Here is a 17,972-nt window from a genome sequence, read left to right as displayed (position 1 = left end):
AATATATTCCATGTTTAGCTAAATATGGTCAACAGATGTACTTTTTAGTCACTCGATCAATGAATGAATCAGTCAGTTAATCAGTCAATTACAAAGAAAATTTGAAATGGATTGAACCAGGGACGACTCCCTGTCTTGTTCCTGATTGAACAAACCATCTGTCAGAAAGGACTGAGGAAAAGTTACTCATTTTCCAATATTGAATGGTTCAATCTAATTCAAATTTTCCTTGTAATTGAGATCATATAGATCAAGCCTGTATTCAGTGAAAAAAAAACGATTCGCAGTGATTTAGATTGAGCTTACAAATTATGCTAACTGGTATCTACTTCCTTTGGCCAGGTTCGTGTTTACGGCAATTTCTTCCAGCTGACAACAGCCATCAATTCTTACTTGACAGCTGAAGATCCTGGCGCCCTCTTTGTCAAGGTCTTGCAGAGGTTGGAGAATGATTTTGAGAAGGGAGCTGTATGCAGGTAAGTTTGTTAGCAAAATCTTATTTCCCCTATTGGAAACTGAACCTGCATATGTGTGGGCTGGGGTCCATATAAAATTTGCTGCTAAGAGAATCCCGTGTACTAAAAGATAATTATTTTTTTTTTCAATCTAGAACTTTTGTTCTGCCTGTAAATTAGTAGTTCATTGGTTGTGATCTATGCTAGAATTTGATTTTCTGGAAAGTTATTCACAAGTTGAATAATGAATTATACTATTTATCAGAAACTGAAGGGATATGCTCATCAGAAAATGTATATTCAGAAATAATTTCAATAATGAATTTTCAATCATTTTCATTACTTCATAATAAAAATAAAATATTACTTCATTTTTGTTATGAAGTACTAAATATCCTGAAGGAAAAACCCTTTCTATTGAAGAAGACACACATGTGCTACCTTGCTGATAACAACCTGGTTGAAAGCAATGTCAAACACATCTTCTGTTGTTGATTTAATTTCCCAGACGTGATATTATAAGGGATATTACTTCATCATTTTAAATACTTACAGAAATAGTTCTCACCTACTATTTGAATTGAATTATCTTCGTTATAATTATCATTCTCCCAGACCCAATCTTGTGAGGGATACAACTACAGCTATCTGGGTTTCTCATCGAGGAATGAGTGAAAATGAACTCTTAACTATGCTGAAGGTAAGATATGATTTAAGTGATTGATTGTGATCTGCAAAGATGTGTGTGTTCTAACAAAAATAGGGCTATTCCATAATGTGCATCCAACCCTCTGTATATGTGTAGCTTTCCTGAATTGATTTGTTTACATTTTCCACGTTATAGTGTTCTCAAAGTATCATGGATTAAGCAGCTTCTAATGGAATGGAGAGAAATGGATGTCGAATTTGCAAAAAGGTAGATTCTTTTACGGAATTGTCTTACAGGGAATTATATTTGAAAACCAATCCATTTTATTTTCTTTGTATTATTCATGAAAGAGGCATACATTATCATTTTGCAGGATGTTACATTCTTGCTTTTTGGTATGGTGTTTTATAACTCAGAGTGGGTTGTGACGGCTATTAGGATTCTTTCTCTGGTTTTTGTGTTCAGACATTAGTTACTAGACTAACCAAAGTAGTATTACTCTGCAGGTACCAAGTGCAGTCTGGTCTCCTTTCTACCTCTCACTCGAGGAGAATCTCATCAATCGGAATGGACTGGTGAATTTCTTCCATGATCATCTCAGGCAAGCCGTTGAGAGTCGCTACCTCCCCACAGAGGAGGACAAACGCAAGAGGTACTTGGAGCTGGCCAATTTCTTCAATGCGCAGGATATTGATGATCGATATGTAAGTTTGCCTTTAATTTTGAAGAATAAGTTTAGGACTCAACATACATGGCAGAGTAGAATGTTGTGCCTAATTGCATAAGTAATTTACTTAGTGAGTACATTTTCCAAAATCATGTTTAGGGTTGACAAAATTGGACTAACTCACTTTTTGGTCATTTTGAGATTTTTTAAGATAATCTGTTGCAGCTTCAGATTCTAAAAATTTTGAAAATGTAACTCAATTTTCACCTTCATATAATCTATAGGAAAATATTACTTAATCACATCACAATAAATTTGATTAGTGGAGAAATATCACACAGCGCTCTTCTCTAAAGGATATCACAATGCTGGAGTTCAGTGTAATAATTTTGAAAATATAATTTTAATTCTTGAAAAGTGGACATGATGGTAATCAAGTGTCACTGATAATTGTGCCCGAGTTGCAGGTCACATGATCAAGATCAGAGGTCATTTAGGGTTAATGTGCTTTGATTTGTTGTGATGTCAATATCAAAAACTTAAAGGTTAGGATTTTGACAAAATTTGTGTAGGTTTCAAGCTGGGATGTTTTCGTTGTTATGAAGTTATGAAGCTTTCCACGTACATATCTCATCCTGAAATGAATTATTTTTAATCATTTGCTCACATCTCTGTTAACAGTCTGATGAGGTTCCGTACCTCCTGATTCAGGCGAAGGAACTGACCAGATTGAAGGCTACCATTCTCAATGTCAACATCTTCCAGTTCTTGATGAAAACAGAGGATGGTAACTTCCAGCTCATCATGGCCTGGAGGATGGTAAGAAAAACAAATTCCTGAATTCCTTATCAGCTGTTTCATGTTTTTGTGTTCATCAAGTAAGGAATCCCCACCAGAGCTATTATTCTGTGCCCGGTTTGCTTACAGCACAATGTGGATAAATTTGCTTAATCTATATCCTTTGGTTAAAAAGTGAAAGTCAGAACCAATAGACCACAAAGCTCCTTGGCTACATCTTATGCTTGAAAAATGGTTCTACAAAGTGGGGAATTATTGTGTCTTCAGATTTACACATTTTTATTGTAAATTTCAGCATTCATCAGATGACTATCTGTAGTAGATATGAACCTTTTTTTTCGGGGGGGGGGGGTAGATAAAGTAGCAACCTGTGATGATATATTTCTGGTTTGAAAAAAGAGAGCTGTAATAAGCTTGTGTGACTTGAACCTAAATCTGGTCTGTACAATTCAAAATACTTATTACCTCAGACTGATCTCCATCTATTTCATTTCTTCTTTTTATTCTTTCTTATTATATATGCATGAATGATATTACGTTCCAAATTATTTTTACATTTTTAAAGGGTATACACACTTAACAAGCATTGCTTATAATGCCCTCCCCCCCTCATTTTCATATGCTCTATTTTATACTGTTTTGCTTTAAATTGTTATCATATATTATATTTGCTTATAGTTGGGAGGGTTTGAGCCAGTTGAGCAGGCCTATCTTGATGTCTTGTCTAAGTGTGAAGTCAATTGGGAGAAGGATAAAGACAAGGTTGAACTCATCAAGTCTATGGCTGTCTTTTTCATGCAACTTGGATTGCTGAGAGGCGCTAGGTAGGTAACTCTGTCCTGGTATTTGGTAAGCTAATCATGAGCTGTACTAATTGGGGTGTTATAGGCCCACTTTAAATCTCAACTGACGTTGAAGCAATGAATCACATGAAGAGTTTGTAGAAGTATGCACTTTTGCCAATTTTTATACTTTCAGAACATTAAAAATGTATATTGTGATTTGAAGGATGTAAAGACCCTTACAACCAAATTTAGAATTCAAAGCACCCTCCCCCACCCCTCCCTCCCCCCAAAAAAAAGCCTGATGTAATCCACAGGGTTGCATATCAAATATGCCAACATATTCATTCAATCATAATTTGGCTGTCAATATTTGAATAAAGCTTCCTAACTGTTAATTATTTGTATCTCTGAAGAATCTGTAATATTCTAAGCAGATGTATGTCAAAGATTAAAATTGGCGGCGGCAGCACTATTATTTTGATCACAAACATCATGAAATTAATTGAATTCAATCAGTGAAAGTATCCGGGTACATTTATTAATTTTTGGTAAGAACAGATTTATATGTTTTTATATATTTTCTTTAGAGTTTTGAATGAACGTCTGTTGAAGGAGCTTGAGCTGAGGTACCTTGCTGAACATTCTACCATTGTACAACATCATTTCAACTACAGCATGAAACTCAAATGCAACCATCCAACCGTCATTGATGTAAGTACTTTATATATATCCCTTGTATAAGAATTATTCAGGGGACTGCTTTGAACATGCAGTCAGGTTTTACTGTGATACAGTTTTATGTCAGTTTATTAGTATGTTTAAGTGTTTTGCTGTCGGAAAATGATTTGATAAATCGTGAATCATACCTTAGAAGTTTGAAGTCATGAAAATTTGTTTTTAAAAGATACATTTTCATAAAAAATTTGCAAAGTTTTTGAGGGAGGTATAAGAAAGAAGTAAACATCCATTAAAGAAGGAAGGTTTGTGTAATCGTTCTCAACAATTTTTTTTGTACTTGTTCGAACACCGCCGCAAATGGGTACCAAAGGCTGGGGAATTTAGAATGCAACATCTCTGCTCTATGTAATCAAATGTATGTCCTATTGGCAGTGTAAAATGTATCAATAAAATATTTTGCAATTGCTGCTTAGAAGACCACCTATTGTGTTTTGAGATATTAGTGCAAGGTGACCCATGGACTGAAATAATTAATGGTAGTTAATTGCCATTAGCTCCTGTGTTTTTATTTCATTGCACTTTATTCACGCCTTTAAGAATCGCAGAGAAAATTGCACAGTACATCTAGTTGTAATGATATTTAAAAGGAATAAAATGCTTGTTTCTGCTGTCATTTTGATGTCAATCTGCAGTTTGTAAATCACGCACAGACATCTGTTATGGAAATTCCATAGGCAGTTGAGTTGATTGTTTACAAATTCATTTCTAAAGTTTATTTTTATATTTTCAGGTCCTGATAGAGCTGGGGAATGTTTGTCTTAAACAGGGCAACTTGAAAGATTCTGAAGAATATTTAGAGGATGCCCTCTCTAGGCTAACAAAGGTCAAAACACCGCAGCAGAAGCTCCAACTTGTCAAGGCGGTTATCACAATGGTGTATGTAGAAAGAGTTTAACTTTCTTTTAACTTATAATCAAACATGAACCAATATATTATATTACAATATCATTTGTTTTCACTATTTTTTCTATCCTGCACATGTTTGTTACTATTTTGTTTGACTGACCTCAAACTTCTTCACATAATTTTTTTTATAACATTGTAACACCAGAGGTCATTATTGAATAATTTGGTTCCTCTCAATTTACACGCTTTCATTTTTTGCCCTTTTCTAAATACTCAAATTTTAGAGAGATGGGATATTTTAAAAAAGGTAGTAAAGACTACTGTAGGTAGGTTTTATTTCTTTGAATAATATAAATGATGCTTAGTTGTTCAAAATGTGTATGTACTTCATATTTTTTTTCAGGTCCGTTCAGAGACGTCGAGGTGACATTGACTTTGCTAAGAAGCTTTTGATGCGAGCCTTAGGAGTGAGCAAAGAGGTCGTAGGTCATGAACACCATTACACTGCTTCTCTGATTGGCCAGGTGAGATTATTCATTTTATTTCTTTTAATTTGTGAAGTTCATCCTTTCTTTAAAAAATGTGGTCTTATATTAATTTGTTAATGGTGAATTCATTCTTAGTAGCAAAGTGATCTGTGTAGAAGTGTAACAAAAGGAAAGTAATGGCTGACAATTTAATGTAAATCTTCAGTTGGCAGTTTTGTGTATAGATTGGGATTAGTGTAATGACTTACTGTTCCAAGTGTACTTTATTTGATAATAAGGAATTTTTTATCTGTTTTCTCCCGGTTGATTTAACAACTTTCCACTCAAATAAGACTGCTCTTTATAAATGAATTACATTATTGCCATAGACTTTGTGCAGGGAATCCCAACTTTGGATCTTTCATTTTGGGAAATTATGTTTAAATTCTAATAGCTGATATAAATTTACAAAATCAATCAAATTTCTATTTTTGATGCCTCAAAACCTTTGGGATTCATCCCAGGACCAGCTTCATAATAAGTTTTGTGATATGCTGATGTAAAAATCTGGCCAACATTACCACCAAACTTGAAATTACTCAATTGGCTTCATGTTTAATAAGTGAATTCTGGCCGTTTGTTTTTGGTGGCAGCGGTGGGATTTTAAACTAGGGATCAAATTAATTTGGGTCTGTTCTTTTAAACACATTTTTTTATGGCAACAATTTAGAAGGCATTGGAACTGTTTACTTTTCTGAGAATTACCTTGTACTCTCATTCAAGAATCTGTTATTCAGGTATTTTGTTTATTTTCTAATGGCACTTAGCCTCGAAACAGCCTTTTATGAGATATCATCTTCTTCTTTATCAGCTTGGAGAAATATTATATGATCAGAGCCGTTTGGAGGAGGCAGTAGCTTGCCATACTTTTGACTTCCACGAGACTCAAAGAGAAGGTGGATCGGATCATCCTCACATAGCAGCCATCTTGAACAATATTGGATTGGTGCAGGATGATATGAATGCTAGTGGTACAGAGAAGACTTTCAAGTTGGCCTTAGGGATCTTACTTGAGGCATACGGCAAGGATCATGTGGATGTGGCAACTGTAAGGTGGGGAATCTTGTCAAATTTTTAAAATTCTATTACATTGTAAATTTATTCAATTTTATTTCTCTCAGTTTGATTAGACGGGGATGTTAGAAAATTAATGTTTATAAATAAAAGAGGCCAAATGAAAGAGATGGAATCAAAAGGCAAAAAAGAGATACTAGTAGATGAAAGAGAGGTGAGTGAGAGAAAACATCTTTTGTGATAAAATGTGCAAAGTCCATTAAAAGACTGTTATATAGAAGAGTGAATGGGTTGTAAGAATTATTCTGAAATATGATCATTAAGTAACTTTGATACAATACACAAGAATTATTTTTAATTGATATAAAGGAAGTTATCTTAATTTCTTTTTCTTATTTTCTGGATAGATACAACCTTGGAGCGCAGTTCTTTGGGCATCAGATGTTCCAACGTGCCAAGTTCCAGTTTGAAGAAGCCCATCGTGTCTTTGATCTTTTCCTTGGGGATCACCCAAGCACGAGGGTGGCAAAGAAAGCTGTTGATATGGTTCAAAGTCTGTGAACGTTACGGGTTGGTAACTGTACAATTATGAATCATTGATCCAAACTTACTATTACTAGAATTCTGGAATGTTTTGGCAAGAAATCCATCTCCTTCAGGTGTTAGAATCTATCTCACACTTGGAATAAATCACTGAGATGTGTACAGTGCCGAATGCCAATTCTCGCACCCAAGGAGAGAGTGTTACATGACAACTGGAAGTCTCTAAAAAATTCCTGCCCTGGGCAACAGAGCATTGTGGCCCAGTGGATTACTCTTCGGACTTTGAAACAGAGGGTCGTGGGTTCGAATCCCAACCATGGCATAATTTCCTTCAGCAAGAAACTGATCCAAAATGTGCTGCACTCAACCCAGGTGAGGTAAATGGGTACCGGTAGGAAATAATTCCTTAAAAAGCTTTGTGCACTATGAACGCCTAGCTTAGCCGGGTAATATAGGAGCGCCTTGAGCACCTAACAAGGTGGATATGAGGGCAATATAAATACCCTATATTATTATTATTATCATTATTATAAGCTTCCGAAACCCTTCACAGACACTTTCTACTACCTGACGAAGACAAACATCCACATCCACACATAAAATTTAGCGATACTGAGTTTGGGCCTATAATTCATAATTGATGTTAATCTAGACACTATGGTCATTAGGTAGCTTAAGTTTGCATGACGGTTGAAAACTGTAAATGTGTTGTCATTCGTCAGGTTTTAGAACCAGGGGGCCGTTTCATAAAGCTGTTTGTAAGTTAATAGCGACTTTAAGAACGACTGGTGATCCTATCTTACGTTCTTAACCATTGTCCATGGGCCATGAATATGTTATTTACCACAAGAAAGGATAACCAGTCATTCTTAAATTCATTCTTAACTTACGAACAGCTTTATGAAACACCCACCGGGATTTATTGAAAAAGTCTTATGTAACCAATTTGGCTGAACTGAATCTTTCGAGATGTAAAATGGATATATCATTTACCAAAAGAATTGTTAGTACAAAGTTGATTCATTGATTATCGGTACATATATTTATTTTTTAAACAGTCTTAAGAATTGGAGGACCGACAATACCACACATGTGAAAATGGTTCATTCATCCATTCCACTGTTGTCTCTGACAAAAAGCTCCTTATTCTAAAAAAATATACATTTTTTTTATGTATCAATTCATACCTGAGCTAATTCTATCAAAAATAGAACTCGAATTAAAGTGATGTACTTATTGCATCTGTCTCAGTGGCTTGAAAAGCTCTAATGTAAATACAAAGGCAGATTAAAAATATGTGTGAGAGGGTAATATATTAGTGTATCACATATTTTAACCAAGAAATGTTTTGCCACTTAGCTAAGATGATGAGCATGCACTTTTGTGAATGTTCTGATAAATAATACAGAAAAAGGTACAAAAAACAGCCCAAAACAGGATTGAGGTAATGAATTGTTATATTTTTCTGTAAATGAATGATTAAATCTTAAACCATTGTTGTAATGTAAAAATACCTGAAGAGGTCTGGGGAAGGACCTTTTTAAGATCTTTAATTTGGCCTGTTGCCATGTATATAAACCGGGCTCAGTGGAAGAGCGTCCGCCTCATGAACCGGAGGTTGTGGGTTCGATCCTCGACCGAGTCATACCAACCAAAGACTAATAAAAATTGGACCTTCTGCCTTCTTGCTGGCACTCAGTATTTAGATTGGAGAAGGGTAATAATAACATTATTATGTTATGCAGGGCCCTCTAGTAGAGCTGTTTCCTAACTGAAGTGTCTTCCCTGGGTAAATAAAACATTATTATCAATATGTGATGCCTCTTAACAATCTTATGAATTAGAATGAAAATATGGTGTTAAATTTGCAATTCATGAAATAAGCATCATCATGAAAGAAGGTGGTTAGTTGTTTGTAGATGTATTTCTGTGCAATCTTCGGATGTTTTTTGATCTATAATGCAATATGTATAGTACTCTTTGTGTTTTAATGCAAGCAGTGTAATTAAGCTAGATTTTGCATTGATATGGTATGCTATATGAAATGTAAAATAAGTATATAGATATTAGATATTCTTTGGTGGTGGGAAAATAAATTCAGATGGATATGTAAATTACAAATCATTAATGGCCTTAATTATATTGGGTTTCTTTTATATAGATATCACTGATGTTTTAACGATTTGCAGAGGAAAATTAGTGCTTCTGATGGGTACTTCAAAAATTATTGTACTATTGATTTTAATAGCACAACCTTTTGACATGCCATTTAAGTGATAACATTTTGCTAGCCATTGAAAGTCTCCTCTTATTTGCTATCATTTTCTCTTCCCTTTCTCTTCTTATTGTATCATTTTCTCTTTCCTCCCCCTTCTCTAATTCTCTCTATCATTTTGTCTTCCCATTCTCATTTTTTTCTTATTCTATATAACATTTTCTCATCTTCTCACTATCATTTTTTCTTATTCTCTAGCATTTTCTTTTACCTGATGAACCATTTTCACATTTTTCCTTTTCCTTCTCTAAAGTCTAAAATGAACCTCTAAACAGACACAAAAGAGGGTAACTCCTCCCTTTTAAAATACCATAGGTCTAACTATTTTCAAGAATGGTTATGATCACAGTAAGACAGTCTACTTAAAAGCTTTGTGTCAAACTCACATTGATCCAAAAGTTAGCATGAATGACTTGTATCAAAATTTTAGGGTTTAGAATAAAATCCTTCATAAAAATAATGAAGAATAAACAGACTGAAACTGATCAAGTCTTGGTCCTGACAATTAAATCAAAGTCAACAGAAAGATAGCAAAAGTTATGGCACTTTCAGATTTGGCATTTTTTTTTAAATGTAAAAAGAACATTTACTATCGATTAATGTGCAAGGATTATCATTGCTGTAACCTGTTTTTACAAGGGAATTTATTTTGAGAAAAAATATTAAGATTTCACAAAAGTGGAGATGCAAAACAATTGGCTCAATAGTACATTTTCATGACATAAAAATAATTATCATGGATCTACTCTCTTTCACTATAACATACATAAAAAGAGCATTCAAAATAAATTATACAGTTTAAGACACACAAACATCACATCCGACATCAAGATTTGGAAACGTTTATTTCATTAATTTATTATAAAACAAATATGGCTCAATTTCATGTGTAGTGTGGCGAGAGAAAAGATATCATTGCAATTTTATTGCACTAAATCAATAATAAACTACTTATTATTAAACTATATGTCCATATAAGGGCATATTATTTGGCATTTTGTATTGTACTTGTAGATGAATACGATTATCATAATCCCCCCACCCTAATTTTTTTTCAAATGCAGCTCTAATAATATGTACAGTAAATCAGACTTGTATTATGCAAGTTAAACTTATGTCCAGTAATATCAGCATAATCATTTCTGAAATCATTTTGAGACAAAAAATCTTGTTCAACACACAGTAAGTATGAAACAGAATATGCAATCCCCAGAAAGGAAATTGTTAGTGAGACATGCTGGGATGATTTTCAGAGTAATTTTAAAGATAAATGCCAGTTGAAATGATTTGAAAATGATGTACAAAATCCGATCAAAAGATCACCAAAATGTCTGTATGTATGAATAAAACTAAACATGTGTCAAAGGATTCTACGAGAAATACAGTAATTGCCGAGAAATAAAAAAAAGACATTCAGGGCCATTTGCCAGGTCTGTTTTCCTAATTGCTAATAATGTGTGGGTGACCATCGTGATTGTTTTTCACCTTAGATTTCATGATTTCACAAAGTTCAGTTTATGTAACTGTACCGGGGGGGGTCATAAAGCTGTTTGTAAAGTTACGCACAACTATATGCACGACTGGAGCAGGTTCTTAAGTCATATATCAATTATACAGGGATATCCTTTAGCACAAGAAACGATCACCAGTCGTGCATAAAGTCATTCGTATCTTACGAAAAGCTTGATGAAACACCAACCAGGTCTCGATCTAAGATGATACAGTGACATGCAACCTTGGCTTTATAGACTTTTTCATGAAATCGGAGTTACTGCAACTACTTACATTTATATCTTTAAATTGGGTGGGTGTTTCGTAAAGCTGTTTGTAAGTCAAGAGCTATTTCAAGAACGACTGGTGATCCTTTCTTGGGGTAAAGGGTATCTTGAATTGGCGATGGTTTAGCACGTAAGAAGGGGTAACCAGTCGTTCTAAAAGTCACTCTTAACTTACGAACAGCTTTATGAAACGGCCCCCTGGTGTTTACCTCTTGGTGTTGGTTTTTTGTAAATTTCTACATCAGCTCAGCACCAAATTTAAGGTGGAGTTGGATTTAAGACCAACTCACTAGGTGATGAGCCATTAATGTGATCTTTATCATTTCTTCTATTAAAGCTCACGTTAGGTTTTGGACCCGGAGAAGACAACCTCAATCGTCTTTCCAACACCAAACCACCACTGAACTTGAAATCACCTCTTGATTTGTATACCAAACACGGCTGCATCTGTTTGAGGACTATAGTATTGGGTGATAAGCATATTTATATACAGCTTTAAATGAAAACATAAAAAACAGACGCACAATAACATTTGCATAATATACAGGAAGAATACTCGCAATATAATACTATTTACATCCACTGATAACATAATTGCAATATTCTTGGCAAATATACAGATAGTTCTTTGGCTTTCACAAAAACAGGTTATTACAGTGCACGAAAAAAACTCATCTATTCTACCAGCTAATGTTATATTTCATGACTAGCAGAAAATATATCGAAAATGCTTTTTGCATTCATTTATATGTGCATAACAGTGCTCATATTCACTTGTTCATGATGATTGGAAAGTACATTGTTCAGTAAGTAACTGGAAGAGCATAACATGACAAGAGTTCGCTAGGAAGTATACCCTTCTTAATACAAGATAATGAAAATAAATAATCGGTGTAATGATGATTTAGATGAACAGTTACAGGGTTATCCAACTTTGGTAATAAAATAATTTGTGTGAAAGGAGAAAAATCAGAATTACATCATGGCAAACTTTTGAAAGAAATTGGACACAAAATAAGACAATTTTGTCGTTTGAAAATGAGATAACCACGACTCTATAAATAAAAATCGAAAGCATTGTCATCCTGTACCTGTGAAAGCGAACATCTTGAATACTTTGTACAAAAAATACAAATCGCATTTTGTTACATCATACATACATAAATATATGAAAGCAGATTTCATTTGAGGTTGTTCATTCCTGGCCAAGAGCTCTATCTACCTCAACCACAATAGAAATAAAGCAAACTTTGAAACGTATCTCTTATTTTGTTAAAATTAAATAGCAATTCCACTAATAGATTCTACAACTAATGGCTGAGAAAAGAACAGACATGTATAGATACAATAATGTATTTTTTTCATGTGTTACATTAGTAAAAAGTCACTTCAACCTTAAGATATTTCCATGATATGTTAAAATAGTTCTGTTCATAATAACATTCTGGTACATAATGCTGCGTTCACACAAACGAAAATGCCTGGAAATGAAAACAAGCAATCATGTCACTGGTAATAACACATTTTTGTCAGTCTGGAGTCAGCACAAATGTGTGTATGTTTCTGAAAAGTTTCAGCTAATTCTTTTTTTTTATTCATTGCTCAAATTTGTTTGTTAAGGGGTGTATGGAATCACAAATAAAAAGAGCGGTGTAAAGCTAAGCAGTATTGAAAAAAGTTGAAATAAAAAGCTCCCAAAGTTTTGTACAAAGGAAAACTGAAATAAGGTGAAAATAAGCTGAAATTAAAGACAATCTAAAGCTTTGGTCTCAAAGGGTCAGTAATGTGAATTAGACTCGTGTATCATCTAACATTTCCATTACACAAAAGTGAAACAGTCACTAAGCCACTGAACATATTTTCATTCCTTACAATTTAAATTTGGCAAATGTTCAAGAGAATGAAAGCCTAACAAAATATTAAAACTGTATACAATGGGATAAGTCTTCCCTTTGACATATTAAAGTGGTTCTGTTTCTCAATATTGGAGCTACAGTGTGGACCTGGCCCGACTTGATCCACATTCAAACAAAATAGTGACCTTTTCCTCCACTAGAAGTGTATATACACATTTGTCAACCCAGTGATGATTGGTTAAAAATCTGAATTTGGCACATCAATTTTCAAAGACCTAATATAAGAAGCAAACAACTGGTAGCCACAAAAGATCAGGGAATTCTCCCAAAGCAAAATGTCCGTTGTCATTTTAAAGGGTTGTTCCATAATTACTCATGGTCTGTTTACTCCATGTTGAGTATGCTAATCACACAGACAGATGAAAGTTTTCATTATACTCATTCCAGTCTTTCTCTCAGGAAAGCCACATTGGATCATCTTGGTATGATGTTAACAGATTCTGTCGTGCAAATCTAAGGAAATTCCCAAGAAGATCTGTAACAACACAATAGGTGTAGTGTTGAAGAATTCTGTCACTCAATATCCCCTTCTCTCTGTTACACCACATTGGATCGCTTGGGTGTAGTGTTACCTGATACCCCCACTCAAATCTAAGATGACCCCCTTCTCTCTGTAACACCGTATGGGATCATTTGGGTGTAGTGCTACCTGATACCCCCACTCATATCTAACACAATCCCCTTCTATCTATAACACCACATTGGATCATTTGGGTGTAGTGTTACCTGATACCCCCACTCATATCTAACACAATCCCCTTCTATCTGTAACACCACATTGGATCACATGGGTGTAGTGTTACCTGATACCCCCACTCAAATCTAAGATGATCCCCTGTTGCTTGAATAACCTGAGTATGCCCCTTTCATGGTGGATATCATGGGTCCATGATCTCCAGATCTCCCTCATGGGGAGAGAGTCATAATAGTGAAGGGGGGCTCCGGGCTTGTTGGGGTCGTAGCCGAACCCTGCTACGGCAACCTCATCGCAGAGCCGCACGGCCATCATTATCGCCAGCATCCCACTCGTTGGGATGTTCTGTTTGAGATATGAAATAGGAAGAAAAATATACACTCAAAATTGTACCAGTTGAGAGTGATTTTTTAATCCATTTTGAAAAACTTCCATTGGTGATTCATAAACAGCTCCCTACTGACTAATAAAATTGAAATATGTTTCTTTGTGTTTACATTAATTACATGTATTAGGTTTTTTAATGAAACTATTCAGCAAGTCGAGCTAGCTTGACTTGCGCAGCTATATATATCTTATATAGGTAATCATGTCCAGTACATGCGAAAGAGTTGTGTCTGCAGCACTGTCTATGTACACAGACACACTGGGCCAGGCACATTTTCCAGTGCCAGCACTCATGTAGTTAAACACTTACAATAATTCAAACTGTGAATAGTCAATCAGGGAACTATTTCAAAAGGCTGGTTGGTAAGTTGATCTAAACTTCCCCTCTTCCATCCCTTCTCTCTATCTACCCTCCCCCCCCCCGCCCCCCTCCCCCATGCTCCGGTCCCACTATTCCCCTTGTTAGGTTTTGTTTAATATTCAATTCAGTTCATTCAAATTGACAGTAGAATGTATGATGCAGTTAAGAATTCGACAATCACCTTATTTGCTTTGCCCTCGTCAATCTACAGCCGCAATGAACCCCATCATCTTGGCTGTATCGAGGAGAATCTCTGGATTAAAGATGCGGAAGTCTTTGGTTGGCTTGGGAACACTAAGGGGTATCTTCTTCCAGAATCCATCCCCGCTATTCTACATTATCACATGAAAAAAGAACAACACAAACATTTGTTCACATAAACTAATCATAAACCCTTGATATCCACTTAATCAATGATCATGAATATTCATTACAACTTATGTGGCAGATTGGTAGAACCCATCTTTGCAAGTATGCATCATCAGAATATCAATATATTACATTTGAATTCTCTTCTGTGAATACTCATGAATATTCACGAGTACTCTAAAACTTTGATTTTGGAACCCACCACCACTATCCTACATCATCAGATGCAGAAAATGTCACAAATTCTTTTTAACATGAGTGTTTTCAAATCTTGATTGGTGAATCAGCCACTCAATAATAATGAATGATTGAATATTCAAGAGTCCTCAGATACTACATGATAGAACCTTCTTCAAAGTATCCTTTTAATGAATATTTATGAATATTCATATTCACAGGTAGATTAGTAACCCTACATTGCTATTTTGAATCATCACTGGTAACACATTGCCCAAAGCTTTGTTCACAGACGCTTTGGTATATCATTGATATTAATCAATGTTCATAAGTATTCCAAATTCCTTACTGGTTGATGATTGGAATGAGAAGTGAAATAAGAAGAAGAGTAGAAGAAGGAGAAGATGATGATAAAAATAAGAAAAGAACAAACCAGGGAATTAATTGATGGAGAAAGGGATGACAATGAGGAAGAGTAGGAAGTAAAAGCAAACAAAAAGGAGATGGAAGACAGAGAAAAATAAAGTAGAAAAGAAGAGAACAACCTAAAAAACAAGAGGTCTCATCATCATACCATCTTGCGTCCTCTTATGATTGTTTCTAGCCAGACAAGGTCAAGTGGTTTGAACATCATCACAACAAACGTCCAGCCAGGATCATACTGTTCTGGACGTCTGAACGCACTCTCCGGGTAGGCCATCCTGAATGTAGTTTTCCGTCCAACATCACGCTCATGACCGATGGTCGGAGCAGAATTTAACCTGGAGAAAAACAACAGTTAAAAGAATTATTGAATAATATTGCAAAAACATGATCAAGGAATTTAACAGAATAGCAAAACATAAGAACACAAGTCTATTTAAATTAGAGGAAGATTTATCACTCCTGGGGGATGTTTCACAAAAAGTTTGACTTAGGTCGCACTTAAATGTCGACACGTACATGATATGCAACACGCAATCTTATTGATCAATACGCAGTAGTGCGCGTCCTCTTGGCATGATCTGACCAATGTTGTCATGCCTTTTATACTATGCGCAACTAGACATTTAAGTGCGACTCTAAGTCATACTTAAATCTTTGTGAAACACCCCCAAAAAGCAGATACTGTCACGTCCATGATAACAATATGGTTCACAAACAGTACATAAAAACCATTTGTGGTTAAAATAAAAAGTGGACTGACTCTGGTTGTCTTGCCTGCATTATGGAATCCATTACAACAGCAGTGTTGACTAATAGATATTAAAACATTAAATATCTAGTGGTCTTACCTGAAGACTATATCAAAGTTATTAATAACTGCCCCAATTCTGGTTCTGGTGGCGATGCCTCCATTCCCTTGTACTACACAACGAAGACATGAATCTCTGTTTAAAAGAAAGAAAAAAAAACAGGACATTGACAAATCGCAGCGGATTGATCTAAAGGGAAAATCCAGAAGGGTTATCATTATCATCATAATCTTATTATCATTATCATTACATCAACATAAGAATTGTACGGTAAAGTCTATTTCTTATTAAAAGCAAAAGCCATTAATGATCAAGGTATGACTGAGACATGAACTCACCGAGGTATGTCATCTGGTACTTCGGTTTGTGGCATATGTTTCAAGATATTCAGTACTGCCTTTTCTGTGAACAAAGAAAAAGAAATTATAAGTGTACAAGTCATCAGATAAAATAATGTCCATAATACTGAAAGCATACAATATTGAACTTTAATTCCTTTTAGGTGATTGAATGAAGATGATGATAATGATGACGATGGTTGTGATGGTGGTAATGGTGATAGTGATGATGGTGATGGTGCTGATAGTAATGGTGAAGATATTGGTGGTGGTGATGGAGGTGGTGGTGATGATGGTGTTGGGGGTGCTGATGAGGTGGTGATGATGGTGGTGTGGTGGTGATGATGGTGGTGGTGATGATGGCGGTGGTGATGATGGTGGTGGTGATGGTGGTGGAGGTGGTGGTGATGATGGTGTTGGTGGTGCTGATGAGGTGGTGATGATGGTGGTGATGATGGTGGTGGCGTTAATGTTGGTGGTGGTGATGGTGATAATGGTCTTGGTGATTGTGATAGGGATCAAGGTGAAAGGTGGTGGTGATGACCGTTGTAATGGTGGTTGGAGGTGATGGTAAAGGTAATGATGGTGGCGGTGTAGATGGTTGAAATAATGGTGGTGGTGTAGATGGTTGAAATGATGGTGGTAGACATGAAAATAATGGCGAAGGTGATAATTACAATGATGGAAGTGCTGTGGTAAAGGTGATAGTAATTATGTTGAATGAGGACTAAAACAAAGGAAAGGGAAGTCGAAAGGAGAGGAAAAAGAGAGGAGAGGGAGGAGGAGGAGGAGGGAAAGGAGGAGAAAAGGGAGAATGAAAAAAGGGAATAACATTTGTTTTATTTGGAATGATTTTTTTTACCTGCATCTCTGAAGCCAAATGGCATTGGTAGATTCACTGCATTGGGCCTATCAAGAAAACCAGAATCTACAAAAAGAGGTATACCTGCATCAAATCTGAAAATATAGGTGATGATATGATCAAGATGTTAAGTCTTGTAGATACTCTGATATAGCAACTGAAAGTGGAACACATGCTCAAGGGCCTTATCAAAGTGAATAGAAATGTCATTCAGATGTATTCAAGGCTACATAAAAACAAATTATTTATACTATTTATTATCATTGTGAAAGCTGCTAGCACTAACAAGTGGTCATTATAGGACAGTTGCTATAGTAATAGTAAGAATACACACTAGTGCTTCTCAGACAATTAAAACCAAGGAAAAATGTGAGATCTTACATCTTGTCAGATGAAAAAAATGTTGTTTAAATGCCTCTCTACTGAGTTCAGAGAAACAGGTCATTTTTATTTGTTTTGGCAGGAAATGAAATATGTACATAATTGCAAAGCCTGTACAAAAGTAGATAGGCACTAGTATCCTAATGTCCAATTGTCTCAAAATGTTGTGATATCGTA

The 17,972-nt window shown here is 35.3% G+C and overlaps 1 protein-coding gene and 1 pseudogene across 1 annotated transcript in view; one reads left to right on the top strand and one right to left on the bottom strand.

Annotated features, from left to right (window-relative positions):
- The window catches only part of LOC121407396, a 38,799-nt gene extending 31,438 nt beyond the window's left edge, over positions 1-7,361 (top strand). Inside the window, exons 28-37 of the mRNA XM_041598451.1 lie at positions 343-476; positions 1,071-1,155; positions 1,611-1,808; positions 2,453-2,590; positions 3,248-3,393; positions 3,942-4,065; positions 4,823-4,968; positions 5,342-5,462; positions 6,277-6,518; positions 6,887-7,361. Coding sequence (XP_041454385.1) covers positions 343-476; positions 1,071-1,155; positions 1,611-1,808; positions 2,453-2,590; positions 3,248-3,393; positions 3,942-4,065; positions 4,823-4,968; positions 5,342-5,462; positions 6,277-6,518; positions 6,887-7,040 — 1,488 coding nt within the window. The 3' untranslated portion in view covers positions 7,041-7,361. The remainder of the gene's footprint in view (positions 1-342; positions 477-1,070; positions 1,156-1,610; positions 1,809-2,452; positions 2,591-3,247; positions 3,394-3,941; positions 4,066-4,822; positions 4,969-5,341; positions 5,463-6,276; positions 6,519-6,886) is intronic.
- Positions 7,362-11,626: 4,265 nt separating this feature from the next.
- LOC121407397 overlaps positions 11,627-17,972 on the bottom strand; it is a 31,380-nt pseudogene continuing 25,034 nt past the window's right edge.

The sequence above is a fragment of the Lytechinus variegatus genome, chromosome 2 (assembly GCF_018143015.1).
Source record: "Lytechinus variegatus isolate NC3 chromosome 2, Lvar_3.0, whole genome shotgun sequence".
NCBI classification, from domain to species: domain Eukaryota; kingdom Metazoa; phylum Echinodermata; class Echinoidea; order Temnopleuroida; family Toxopneustidae; genus Lytechinus; species Lytechinus variegatus.
The sequence above is the reverse complement of the archived record's forward strand: the minus strand, read 5'-3'. Positions and strand labels throughout refer to the sequence as shown.